The following is a 13,021-nucleotide window of genomic DNA, read 5'->3' on the forward strand; positions in this document are numbered from 1 at the left end:
CTCAGTTTCCTCCATCTGGTCACCCTGCTCTTGGCCCCAGAACCCAGCACCTCCACTCCCTTCCCTCAACCCAGTCTCCCTTAACTCACTTCCCACCCTTCACACCATCCTCTCCTTCTCCCCGACCCTATCCCTGTCTTCCTTTCTCAACACTACCCCTCATCTAGCTCGTCCCACACTGACCCCCACCATCTCACTCCCATAGAAATGCTTCCTACTGTTTTCACTATCCCTATCCCACAACCTCTCCACAGGCTCAGTCAGGAACTCCCATTTCATCACGGGGAAGATTCCCTTCATCTTTGACCTGTTCCTGAAGAAGCTGCTGCTCCTCCTCAACGTTTATAAAACCTGACTCTCTCTTGGCTCACTTTCTCTCCTGCTGTTCTAGAAGGGGTGAGGGGAAGGGGAGTCATCTTCTCCAAATGCTCAAGGTTCTTTAGAAAGGGGAGGAGTCAGTTTCCTTCTTTTCCCTTTCTTTGAAGCCCATATCATCTGCCTCTACCACATACTCCAGTTACTAGATACAGTCATTTATTGTACCCAGGCTCCTCCTCCAACTTTCTTGCACCATTTGATTTCTTTCTCACAATCTTTCTCTCCTCCATTAGTCCTGAGGAACTTCGAGATATATGCAGATGTTCCCCATGATACTTTCTCTGTTAATTTCCTTTCACTCATCAACTCCAGTAACTTCCAGCTCCACCCCACCTCACATACACACCAATTTGGACACATACTCAAACACTTCAATTCTAATCATAGTACAGTCTCTACCCTCCCCAACTCTGAAATTCCTCCACCCAACAACCTCCTCACTTCCCATAGTTTGAACTACCATTTCTTCACAGATGACACCCAAATTTATATCTCCAGCCCTGATCTTACTCCCTTTCTCAAGGTTCGCATCTCCTCCTTCCTTCAAGACATCTCTATTTAGATATCCTCCCGTCACTTCAAACTTAAAATGTCCACACAAAACTCCTTATCTTCCCATCCAAACCCTCTTCCCCCGACTTTCTCCTTCACTGTAGATGGCACCACTATCCTTCCTGTCTCACAAGTCTTTAAATTCGGTGTTATCCTTGGCTTCTCTCTCTCATTTAATCCAAATATTCAATCCATCACCAAATTCTGTTGGTCCCACCTTCACAGTAGCACTAAAATCTTCCTTTTCCATTCATACCACATGAATACTCATTCTTTCCTCCCTGGATTACTTTATCGGCCTCCTTGCTAACCTCCCAGCTTCTTGCCTTTCTCTACTCCAGACAGTACTTCACTCTGCTGCCCGGATCTTTTTTTTTATATAAAGGTCCTGGACAGGTCACCCCACTCCTCAAAAAACTCCAATGGTTGTCTATCCACCTCCACATGAAACAAAAATTCCTGTTAATTGCCTCTAAAGCACTCCATCACCTTGTCTCCTCCAGTCTGCATGCTTAGCTCCGCTAGTGCTACCTTTTTACTCTGCCTCAGTCTTGCCTACTGCCAACCCCTAGCCCATGTCCTACCTCTGACCTGACCTGGAACGCCCTCCCTCGTCAAATCCAACAGACAACCACTTTCCCCTGCTTCAAAGTCTTATTGAAGGCACATCTCCTCCAAGAGGCCTTCCCAGACTAAGCCCCACATTTCGTCATCTCCCACTCCCTCTGCATTGCCCTGACTTGCTCCCTTTGCTCTTCCCCGAGCCCAGTGCCAAAGCACATATGTGCTAGGTTATTGCATTACCTTCCTTTCTTCCTCCAAACCTTGTCCCTCTCCACTCCCCAGCCCACACTTCACTCTTCTGCCCGGATTATTTTTCAGGGCATGTCACCACCCAAAGTAATGGAGACTGATGCACACATGGAGGGGGTGGCATTTGAGAGGAGGCAGCAGAACTCCTCTGGTGACACTGCTGGGTAGGACTGGAAAGTTGAAGAGGGGGCCGGGAGGAGAAGGGATTGAAAGGGGGAGGGATAATAATAATGGTATTTGTTAAGCACTTACTATGTGCCAAGCACTGTGATGGGTACCACATGCTGCTTGAGGTATCTTAATTAGGATAAAATTGTATGAGAACCCAGAAGGCCATGGGTTCTAATCCCAGCTCAGCCACTTGTTTGCTATGTGACCTTGGGCACATCACTTAACTTCTCTGGGCCTCAGTACCCTCATCTGTAAAATGGGGATTGAAACTGTGAGTCCCATATGGGACAGAGACTGTATCCAACCAGATTTGCTGGTGTCCACAGCAAAGAGAAGCAGTGTGGCTTAGTGGCAAAAGCTCGGGTTTGGGAGTCAGAGGTCATGGGTTCGAATCCCGGCTCTGCCTCCTGTCAGCTGTGTGACTTTGGGCAAGTCACTTAACTTTTCTGTGCCTCAGTTACCTCATCTGTAAAATGGGGATGAAAACTGAGCCCCACGTGTGACAAGCTGATTACCTTGTATCTACCCGAGCACTTAGAACAGTGCTGGGCACAAAGTAAGCGCCTAACAAATACCAACATTATTATTATTATTATTTTTATTCACCCCAGCAAATAGTACAATGCCTGGCACATAATAAGCACTCAACAAATACCAGAATTATTACTATTATTTTAATGCAACCATAAATCCAGTTTATATGAAAGTCTCCCAAGTATTAACAAGGGCAAGAGAGAAAGTCAGAGTCATTAAATAAAGATAATAAATCAAAGAGCATAATCAAAGTGCACATTTTAGCCTTTAGCATTTAACTCTGTCAGGAGTTGGGTGAGTAATAATAATAATAATAATGTTGGTATTTGTTAAGCGCTTACTATGTGCCGAGCACTGTTCTAAGCGTTGGGGTAGACATAGGGGAATCAGGTTGTCCCACATGGGGCTCACAGTCTTAATCCCCATTTTACAGAAGAGGTAACTGAGGCCCAGAGAAGTTAAGTGACTTGCCCACAGTCACACAGCTGACAAGTGGCCGAGTCGGGATTCGAACTCATGACCTCTGACTCCAAAGCCCGTGCTCTTTCCACTGAGCCAAACTGCTTCTCTACCATAGTGCTCCTGGGATGCTTCAACAAGAAATTTAGATGAAAACGGACTGCTAAGTAAGAAGCAGCTTGGCCTAGTAAAAGAGTAAAGGCCTGGGAGTCAGAGATTTTAATCCTGCTGCACCATCTTGGGCAAGTCACTTCACTTCTCCAATGCCTCAGTTCCTTCATCTGCAAAATGGAGAATAAATCCTCCACCCGCTGATTTTGATTTACACCATGATCGCTATGTGGACAAAGACTTTGTCCAATTAATTTGTACATACTCTAGATCTTAGAACAGTGCTTGAGAAGCACTAACAAATTCCATTAAAAAAATGCAAAGAAAGAAGAAGAGAATTTGGATATAGCTGTATTTCCTGACGGTAACTAGTTCTTTTTCAAAAACTGAATTATTTATATTCAGGAGGTGGGATTGTATATTTAATAATCACAACACATCTTATAATAAACTGTCTACATTCTCAATCAGAAGTCTGTTAAAGCAGCAATACAACTAAAAAAATAGAGCATCTCCTTTATCAATCAATAAATCATATTTATTGAGCACTTACTATATGGAGAGCACTGTTCTAGGCACATATACCTTCAAGACTAGAATATAAGACTATTGGTCACGTATGACTCAAAAGGATGGGAGAAATGATAATGGGCCTTCGCAATCATTCACTAGGTAGCAGGTAATGAGGGCTTACTTTTTAGAAAACTACACTAAACTATATTATACTTGGGATAATATAACAGAGACAGTAATAATAATGATATTTGTTAAGTGCTTACTATGTGTCATGCACTATACTAAGCACTGGGATGGACACAAACAACTCAGGTTAGACACAGTCCCTTTCCCTTGTAGGGCTCACAGTTAATACCCATTTTTCAGATGAGGTAACAGAGCCATAGATGAGTGCAGTGGCTTGCCCAAGGTCAAACAGCAGACAAGTGGCAGAGCTGGGATTAGAACCCATGACCTTCTTACTCTCAGCCCCGTGCTCTAACCACTATACTATGCTGTTTCTCTGGATCTGGATACCAGGCTAGAATTGTTCACTCCACGGTCAGCCTGCCATACTTTTAACTCTTCTCCCTCCTCTGCCCAACAATACTTATTTACACCCATGCCTGCTGCTTTCACCAGTTATTTTCAGATGTTTCACTCCCTCCTCAAACCCCCATAATCCCGTCTCCCCTATCTCTGTTCCTTAATGACTTGACTACCTACTTTATTGAGAAAATTGAAAACATCAGGAAAGATCTCTGTAAATTCTCCCCTGTTCCTCTCCAGTCCTCCCTCCCCAGGCCTCTTCTTCATGGCATGAAAAGATGGGAGTCTTTCCCAATAGTATCTTTAGAGAATATCTTTTGCCTTCTCTCAAAATCCGTCCCCTCCACTTGTGCAACAACCCCAACCCTTGCACCTTATCAAAATACATACCCCTTCCCTTTTTCCCTCACTGACCACCACCTTCAACTGTTCACTCTCCATTGACTTCTTCCCTACTGCTTTCAAACATGCCCACTTCTCCTGTACCCTGAAAAAAGTCTCCCTTGACTTTATGGCTCTCTCCAGAGTGGTTGGAGCATGATGCAGTGTGGCTTAGGGGAAAGAACCCAGGCTTGGGACTCAGATGGTTGTGGGTTCGAATCCTGGCTCCACCACTTATCTACTGTGACCTTGGGTAAGCCACTTCACTTCTCTGTGCCTCAGTAGGGATGAAGACAGAAAACTCCATGTCGGACAACCTGATTACCTTGTATCTACCCCAGGGCTTAGAACAGTGCATGGCACACAATAAGTGCTTAACAAACACTATCATCATTATTATTATTATCACCCAACTCCCTCCTATTGTTCTTCTCCAAACATCTTAGAGGGGATCCTTGCATTCAAGGAACTTGCAATCTAGCTAGACTCTGAACCAAACTACACTGGAAGAGAGCATGACTGTTACGGAAACCATCACCCCTTTCTCAACTATCTGTGCATATTATTCTGAAGTATGGATGAAGTTTCTTTCCCTACACAGACCCTAGTCTAAGTCAACTCTCAAGTATTTCCCATGAAAGGCTAGGATGATTTTCAAAAAACCCTCCTAGCTAGAAAAGAGAGGACAAAGAATCTTTGTAGTTTAAAATACAATTAACTCTTGAGATTTTGCTACCAAGTCAGCAAGGTCCCAAAACTCTCAAAAAGGATATATTTTCTCTTTCTCCTCATTGTATAATACATCTACAAGCTCAATGACATTGTTGTGTCGTAGTCTTCTCAGTAGCTGAATTTCCCTGCAGAAAGGGAGAAAAGAAAATTACACCTTCAGGAAAAAACCTTATCCTACATAATAATAATAATAATAACAATAATGTTGGCATTTGTTAAGCACTTACTATGTGCAAACCACTGTTCTAAGCATTGGGGAGGATACAAGGTGATCAGGTTGTCCCACGTGGGGCTTACGATCTTAATGTCCATTTTACAGTTAAGTAACTTGCCCCAAGTCACACAGCTGACAAGCGTCAGAGCCGGAATTTGAACCCATGACCCAAGATGTCCTGAATCCCAGGCTTGTGCTCCATCCACTAGGCCACACTGTTTCTATAATGGTATTTGTTAAACACTTACTATGTGCCAAGCCCTGTTCTAAGTGCTAGGGGAGATGCAAGATAATCAGGTTGTCCCATGGGGGCTCACAATCTTCATACCCATTTTATAGATGAGGTAACTGAGGCACAGAGAAGTTAAGTGACTTGCCCTAAGTCACACAGTTGATAAGTGGCAGAGCCAGAATTAGAACCCATGACCTCTGACACCCAAGCCCATGCTCTTTCCACTAAGCCAAACTGCTTCTTACATACTGTAACACTACGCCTTAAGGAAAATATCCTAACCTATAGCTCAAAGAAAAAAAACCCTATTGAAAGGCAAAACATTTTATACACACTGGAAAGTAAACTTCTTGTGGGAAAGGAAAACCTTATGTGCACACTGTCCTTTGCAAGGACTTAGTACAGACAACTGCATTCAGTTGGCATTCAATAAATAACTGTATTACTACATTTTGCATAAGTTCCAAACTTTTCAGTTTCTCTAAGAAAAGTCACTGCTTGTGTTAAGAGAAACCATACCTAGAAAATTGGGTTGCAGCTCATTAGTTCATTCATTTATTCATTCAAATGTATTTTTGAGCACTTACTGTGTGCAAAGCACTGCACTAAGCACTTGGGAGAGTACAATATAACGACAGACACATTTCTGCCCATGAGTTCACAGTCTAGAAGGGAAGACAATAATATAAATGAATGAATGAACGAACAAACGGACAGACGAATGAATGAATAAATGAATAAATGAATGAATAAATAAATAAATAAATAACAGGCACAGATGCATATATCTGTGTATACATACACATATATATCTGTAACTTTTTTATTTATATACATATGTGCTGTGGTGATGGGAGGCAGGATGGATGAGGGAGCAAGTAAGAGCAGTACAGAAGGGAGTGGGAGAAGAGGAGAGAAGGGCTTAGTCAGGGGAGATTTCTTGGAGGAGGGTAGCAGCGAGACAAAAGATAAGGTGAGCACTAGAGGAATGAAATGTGTGGCCTGGGTTATAGTAGGAGGGTAGTGAAGTGAGATAGGAGGGGGCTCATGAACTTTGTCCATTGTTTGATGATACAGCCTCTCTACACTCACAAAATCACTACCATACCAAATTGTCAGTCAAACCAATCAATTAATTAATCATACTTATTGAGCAATTACTATGGGCACAGCACTTTACTAAGGGATGGGAGAATACAAGCTAACAGAATGGGTAGACATCTTCTCTCCCCATAGCGATCTTACAGTCCAAAGGGGTAGACAGACAAGCATGTTTTTCCCAGATTACTCACCCTTCTATACATCTAAGCTCCTGAATCTGCAACATTTGGACATTTGATATTTTCCCTACCCCCATCCCCTCAGCATTTATGTACATATCTTTATATTATATATTTTAAATTATTAATTCATTTTAATGTCTGCCTTCCCCTGTAGACTGTAATCTCATTGTGAACAGGAATTGTGTATGCTTATTCTGTTGTATTAATAAAAATAATAATGGTATTTGTTAAGTGCTTACTATGTTCAAAGCACTGTTCTAAGCACTGGGGGCATACAAGGTGATCAGGTTGCCCCACGTGGGGCTCACAGTCTTAATCCCCATTTTACAGCTGAGGTAAATTGAGGCACAGAGAAGTGAAGTGACTTCCCCAAAGTCACACAGCTGATAAGTGGTGGAGCCAGGATTAGAACCCAAGACCTCTGACTCCCAAGCCCAGGCACTTTCCAATGAGCCATTAAGTGCTCTGCACAATGTAAGTGCTCAATACTTTTTACAGATTGCTAAATAAATTCTGGATAATAATAATGTTTTGTTAGCGCGTATGCATCAAGAACTTTTCTAAGCCCTGGGTTAGAACAAGCTAATCAGGTTGGACAAAGCCTTTGTCCCAAATGGGGCTCACAGTTTTACCACCCCCTTTTTAGAGATTAAGTAACTGAGGCACAGAGAAGTTAAGTGACTTGTCCAGGGTCACAGAGCAAACAAGTGGCATAGCTGGGACTAGAACCCAGGTCCTTCTGACTCCAAGACCTGTGCTCTATTCACCTGGACATGCTGCTTCTCAATGTCTATAAATACTGTGGGGTTGAGGGATGGATGGATAAAGGATGAAAATCCAAGAGCAAAATGGAAAAAAGAGTGGGAGAAGAGGAAATGAGGAGCCAATCAGGGAAGGCCTCTTGGAGGAGATGAGCTTTTAATAAAATTTTGAAGATGGGGAGAGTGATTATCTGTTGGATATTAAAAGGGAGGGAGTTCCAAGGCAAAGATAGGATGTGGATGGAGGGATAGAGGTGAAATAGACTAGATTGAGGTGCCCTGACTGGGTTGGCATTAGAGGAAGTAGGAAATCAAAGCCTTAGGTAGGAGAGAGCAGGGTGATAGAATTGCTTAGAGTTACAGCATGGTTCCTGAGGAATGGGGAGTCGAGGACTCCGTGGTTTTGTAGAGAAAAGACTAGGGCAGCAGGAGGAAGCATTAACTGAAGTGGGAAGAGAGGTGAGCAAGAAGTAGTAATCTGATGTAGTAATCAAGGCACGATAGGGAAAGTGCTTGAATTAAAATGGGAGCCATTTGGATGGAGAGAAAATGGTGGATTTTAGCAATGTTGTGAAGGTGGAACCAACATAATTTCATTCATTCAATAGTATTTATTGAGCGCTTAATATGTGCAGAGCACTGTACTAAGCGCTTGGAATGAACAAGTCGGCAACAGATAGAGACAGTCCCTGCCGTTTGACGGGCTTACAGTCTAATCGGGGGAGATAGACAGAGGAGAACAATGGCAATAAATAGAGTCAAGGGGAAGAACATCTTGTAAAAACAATGGCAACCAAATAGAATCAAGGCAATGTACATTTCATTAACAAAATAAATAGGGTAATGAAAATATATACAGTCGAGCGGACGAGTACAGTGCTGAGGGGATGGGAAGGGAGAGGGGAGGAGCAGAGGGAAATGGGGGGAAAAGAGGGTTAAGCTGTGGCGAGGTGAAGGGGGGTGGTAGAGGGAGTAGAGGGAGAAGAGGAGCTCAGTCTGGGAAGGCCTTTTGGAGGATTTGGTGACAGACTGAATAGGTGGGGTGATTGAGAGATGAGTCGAGGATAACACCTAGGTTACAGGCTTGTGAGGCAGGAAGAATGATGGTGTTTAGTGTCTGGAATGCAGTAGTGCACTTAGCAAATACCATTAAAAAAAAGTCAGTGGGAGGACAGGATTTGGGTGAGAAAATGAGTTCTGTTTCAGACATGTTAAATTTGAGGTGTCAGTGGGACATCCAAGTAAAGATTCATTCATTCATTCATTCATTCATTCATTCATATTTACTAAGCACTTACTTGTGCAGAACACTGCACTAAGAGCTTGAGAAAGTACAATTCAACAATAAACTACGATAATCCCTGCTCACAATGAGCTCACAGTCTTGGGGGGTGGTAGGAGGGAGCCAAGACATCAGTACAGATAAATGTACATCAATAATTATAAATAACATTACAGATATAAACATAAGTCCTGAGGGCTTGGGAATAGGGGAAAAGAGTAAAAAGAGCAAGTCAGGGTGATGCAGAAAAGAGTGGGAGATGAGGAAAAGTGGAGTTTTGTCTGGCAAAGCCTCTTGGAGGATATGTGCCTCGTCCTGACAGCAGGAGGAAGTATGAGACTGCTGAGAGGGACAGAGATCAGAGCTGGAGATGTAGATTTGGAAATCATCTGGTTAGTAGTTAAAGGTAACAGAAGCTATAGGAGTGAATTCGTTCTCCAATGAGTGTGGACAAACGTGCCCACTGCCCACACCAGTTGTTCCAGACATTTAACTCCCTCCTCAAAACTCCTGTCCCCTAGTAGTACAGATTGACTGACTGACTGACTAACTGACTGACTGACTGACTGACTGACTGACTGATTATTCTCCATTCCCTATGGATCACTTAAACACTTAGTTTGAACAAATACGATATTTCAGGAAACTGGAGAGAAATTGGTTAAAATTCTTACCAAATTATGTCAACTGGCAGAGCTAGGCACTCAGTGGTCATCCAATTAGAAGAGATAAGTTTATGTTCCAATATTCTTTCATTCATTCATTCAATAGTATTTACTGAGCGCTTACTATATGCAGAGCACTGTACTAATCGCTTGGAATGAAAAGTCGGCAACAGATAGAGACAGTCCCTCCCGTTTGACGGGCTTACAGTCTAATCGGGGGAGACAGACAGACAAGAACAATGGCAATAAATAGGACCTTTAACTCTCTCCTTAGGCCCCCTGTTCCTCCCCCTCTCCCATCTCTCACCCCTAATGATCTGGCCACCTATTTCCTCACGAAAATCAACACGATCAGGTCTGAGCTCCCCAAAGTCACCCCTCCGCCTCTCCCCTCCCCCCCTACAACCCCCTCCCCTACTTTCCCATCCTTCCCTGCAGTATCCTCAGAGGAGATCTCCTCCCTCCTCGCAAGTGCCACCCCCTCCACCTGCGCCTCGGACCCCATTCCCTCTCACCTTCTTAAAACCATCGCCCCTGCCCTCCTCCCTTCCTTAACTTCTATTTTTAACCACTCAATCTCCAAGGGCTCCTTCCCCTCTGCCTTCAAACGTCTCCCCCATCCTAAAAAAACCCGCTCTTGACCCCACTTCCCCCTCCAGTTATCGTCCTATCTCCCTACTACCCTTCCTTTCCAAAATCTTAGAACGAGTCGTCTACAATCGATGCCTAGAATTCCTTAACTCCCATTCTCTCCTAGACCCGCTCCAATCTGGCTTCCGTCCCCTCCACTCTACCGAGACTGCTCTCTCTAAGGTCACCCATGACCTCCTTCTTGCCAAATCCAATGGCTCCTACTCCATTCTGATCCTCCTTGACCTCTCTGCTGCCTTTGACACTGTCGACCATCCCCTCCTCCTCCATACCTTATCTCACCTTGGCTTCACGGACTCTGTCCTCTCCTGGTTCTCCTCTTACCTCTCTGCCGATCATTCTCGGTCTCCTACGCTGGAGCCTCCTCCCCCTCCCATCCTTTAACTGTTGGAGTTCCTCAAGGGTCAGTTCTTGGCCCTCTTCTGTTCTCCATTTACACTCACTCCCTCGGTGAACTCATCCGCTCTCACGGCTTTGACTACCATCTCTACGCAGATGACACGCAGATCTACATCTCCGCCCCTGTCCTCTCCCCCTCCCTTCAGGCTCGCATCTCCTCCTGCCTCCGGGACGTCTCCACCTGGATGTCGGCCCGCCACCTAAAACTCAACATGAGCAAGACAGCTCCTCATCTTCCCTCCCAAGCCCAGTCCGCTCCCAGACTTCTCCATCACCGTGGATGGCACGACCATCCTTCCCGTCCCGCAGGCCCGCAATCTCGGTGTCATCCTTGACTCGTCCCTCTCGTTCACCCCACACATCCTATCCGTTACCAAGACCTGCCGGTTTCACCTCTACAATATCGCCAAGATCCGCCCTTTCCTCTCCACCCAGACGGCTACCTTACTATTACGGGCTCTCGTTATATCCCGGCTAGACTACTGTGTCAGCCTTCTCTCTGACCTCCCTTCCTCCTCTCTCGCCCCGCTCCAGTCTATTCTTCACTCCGCTGCCCGGCTCATCTTCCTGCAGAAACGATCTGGGCATGTCACTCCCCTTCTTAAACAACTCCAGTGGTTGCCTATCGACCTCTGCTCCAAACAAAAAATCCTCACTCTAGGCTTCAAGGCTCTCCATCACCTTGCCCCTTCCTACCTCTCCTCCCTTCTCTCTTTCTACCGCCCACCCCGCACGCTCCGCTCCTCTGCCGCCCACCTCCTCACTGTCCCTCGGTCTCGCCTATCCCGCCGTCGACCCCTGGGTCACGTCCTCCCGCGGTCCTGGAACGCCCTCCCTCCTCACCTCCGCCAAACTGATTCTCTTTCCCTCTTCAAAACCTTACTTAAAAATCACCTCCTCCAAGAGGCGTTCCCAGACTGAGCTCCTCTTCCCCCTCTACTCCCTCTGCCATCCCCCCTTTACCTCTCCGCAGCTAAAGCCTCATTTTCCCCTTTTCCCTCTGCTCCTCCACCTCTCCCTTCCCATCTCCACAGCACTGTACTCGTCCGCTCAACTGTATATATTTTCGTTACCCTATTTATTTTGTTAATGAATTGTACATCGCCTCGATTCTATTTAGTTGCCATTGTTTTTACGAGATGTTCTTCCCCTCGACGCTGTTTAGTGCCATTGTTCTTGTCTGTCCATCTCCCCCAATTAGACTGTAAGCCCGTCAAACGGCAGGGACTGTCTCTATCTGTTGCCGACTTGTTCATCCCAAGCGCTTAGTACAGTGCTCTGCACATAGTAAGCGCTCAATAAATACTATTGAATGAATGAATGAGTCAAGGGGAAGAACATCTCGTAAAAACAATGGCAACTAAATAGAATCAAGGTGATGTACATTTCATTAACAAAATAAATAGGGTAATGGAAATATATACAGTTGAGCGGACGAGTACAGTGCTGAGGGGATGGGAAGGGAGAGGGGGAGGAGCAGAGGGAGGAGCAGAGGGAAAGGAAATACTAACCAATTAAATTTGAAAATTATCATACAATTTCCTTGATCTCACATGCCAACAAGGTATTGATAAAAGTTATATAGTATTGAATGGAGATCTGCATGGAAGGTGAATTGTCCACTGTTCAAGCAGGATTCTTGAAAGGATATGGGATGCAAGATATTGCTAATGTCCACTGGAAAATTGAGAGGACTAGAGAATATCAACAGGAAGTCAGCATGTGCTTTAGTGATTATAGTAAGACCTTTGACTGCATGGATCATGATAAGCTCTGGAGCACTTTAAAGAAAATAGGCATGTTGGACCATTTAATTGCACTAATGTGGAACTTGTATGCCAGAGAGAAAGCTAAAATAAGAACAGAATAAGAATATGAACAGATTGGACTCCCCCCAATCTGGCTTCCGCTCCCTCCACTCCACCGAGATTGTTCTCTCAAAGGTCACCCATGAACTCCTTTTTGCCAATCCAATGGCTCTTACTCTATCCTAATCCTCCTCGACCTCTGACACTGCTTTGACATTGTCGATATCCCCTTCTCCTCTTCATCTTATCTCACCTGGCTTCAAGGACTCCATCCTCTCCTGGTTCTCCTCTTATCTTTCAGGATGTTCATTCTTGGAGTCCTTCACGGGCTCCTCCTCCCCCAACCAACCACTAACTGAAGGGTTTCCTCAGGGTCAGTTCTTGGCCCTCTTCTGTTCTCCACCTATACTCATACCTTTGGTGAATTCAATCGCTCCCAAGGGTTCAACTATCACCCCTACGCAGATGACACCCAAATCTACATCTCTTTCCATTCTCTCCTCCTCCCTCCAGGCTCGTATCTCCTCCTGCCTCCAGGACGTCTCACCTGG

At 44.8% G+C, this 13,021-nt stretch overlaps 1 protein-coding gene across 4 annotated transcripts in view; it reads right to left on the minus strand.

The window, feature by feature from the left end:
• Positions 1–13,021, minus strand: part of LOC114808770 (serine/threonine-protein kinase STK11) — a 66,712-nt gene that overhangs the window by 43,274 nt on the left and 10,417 nt on the right. For all 4 annotated transcript variants that reach the window (XM_039910985.1, XM_029056646.2, XM_029056645.2 and 1 more), the window contains one exon: positions 5,217–5,300. In XM_039910985.1, coding sequence (XP_039766919.1) covers positions 5,217–5,300 — 84 coding nt within the window. The remainder of the gene's footprint in view (positions 1–5,216; positions 5,301–13,021) is intronic.

The sequence above is a fragment of the Ornithorhynchus anatinus genome, chromosome Y5, assembly GCF_004115215.2.
Source record: "Ornithorhynchus anatinus isolate Pmale09 chromosome Y5, mOrnAna1.pri.v4, whole genome shotgun sequence".
NCBI lineage: Eukaryota > Metazoa > Chordata > Mammalia > Monotremata > Ornithorhynchidae > Ornithorhynchus > Ornithorhynchus anatinus.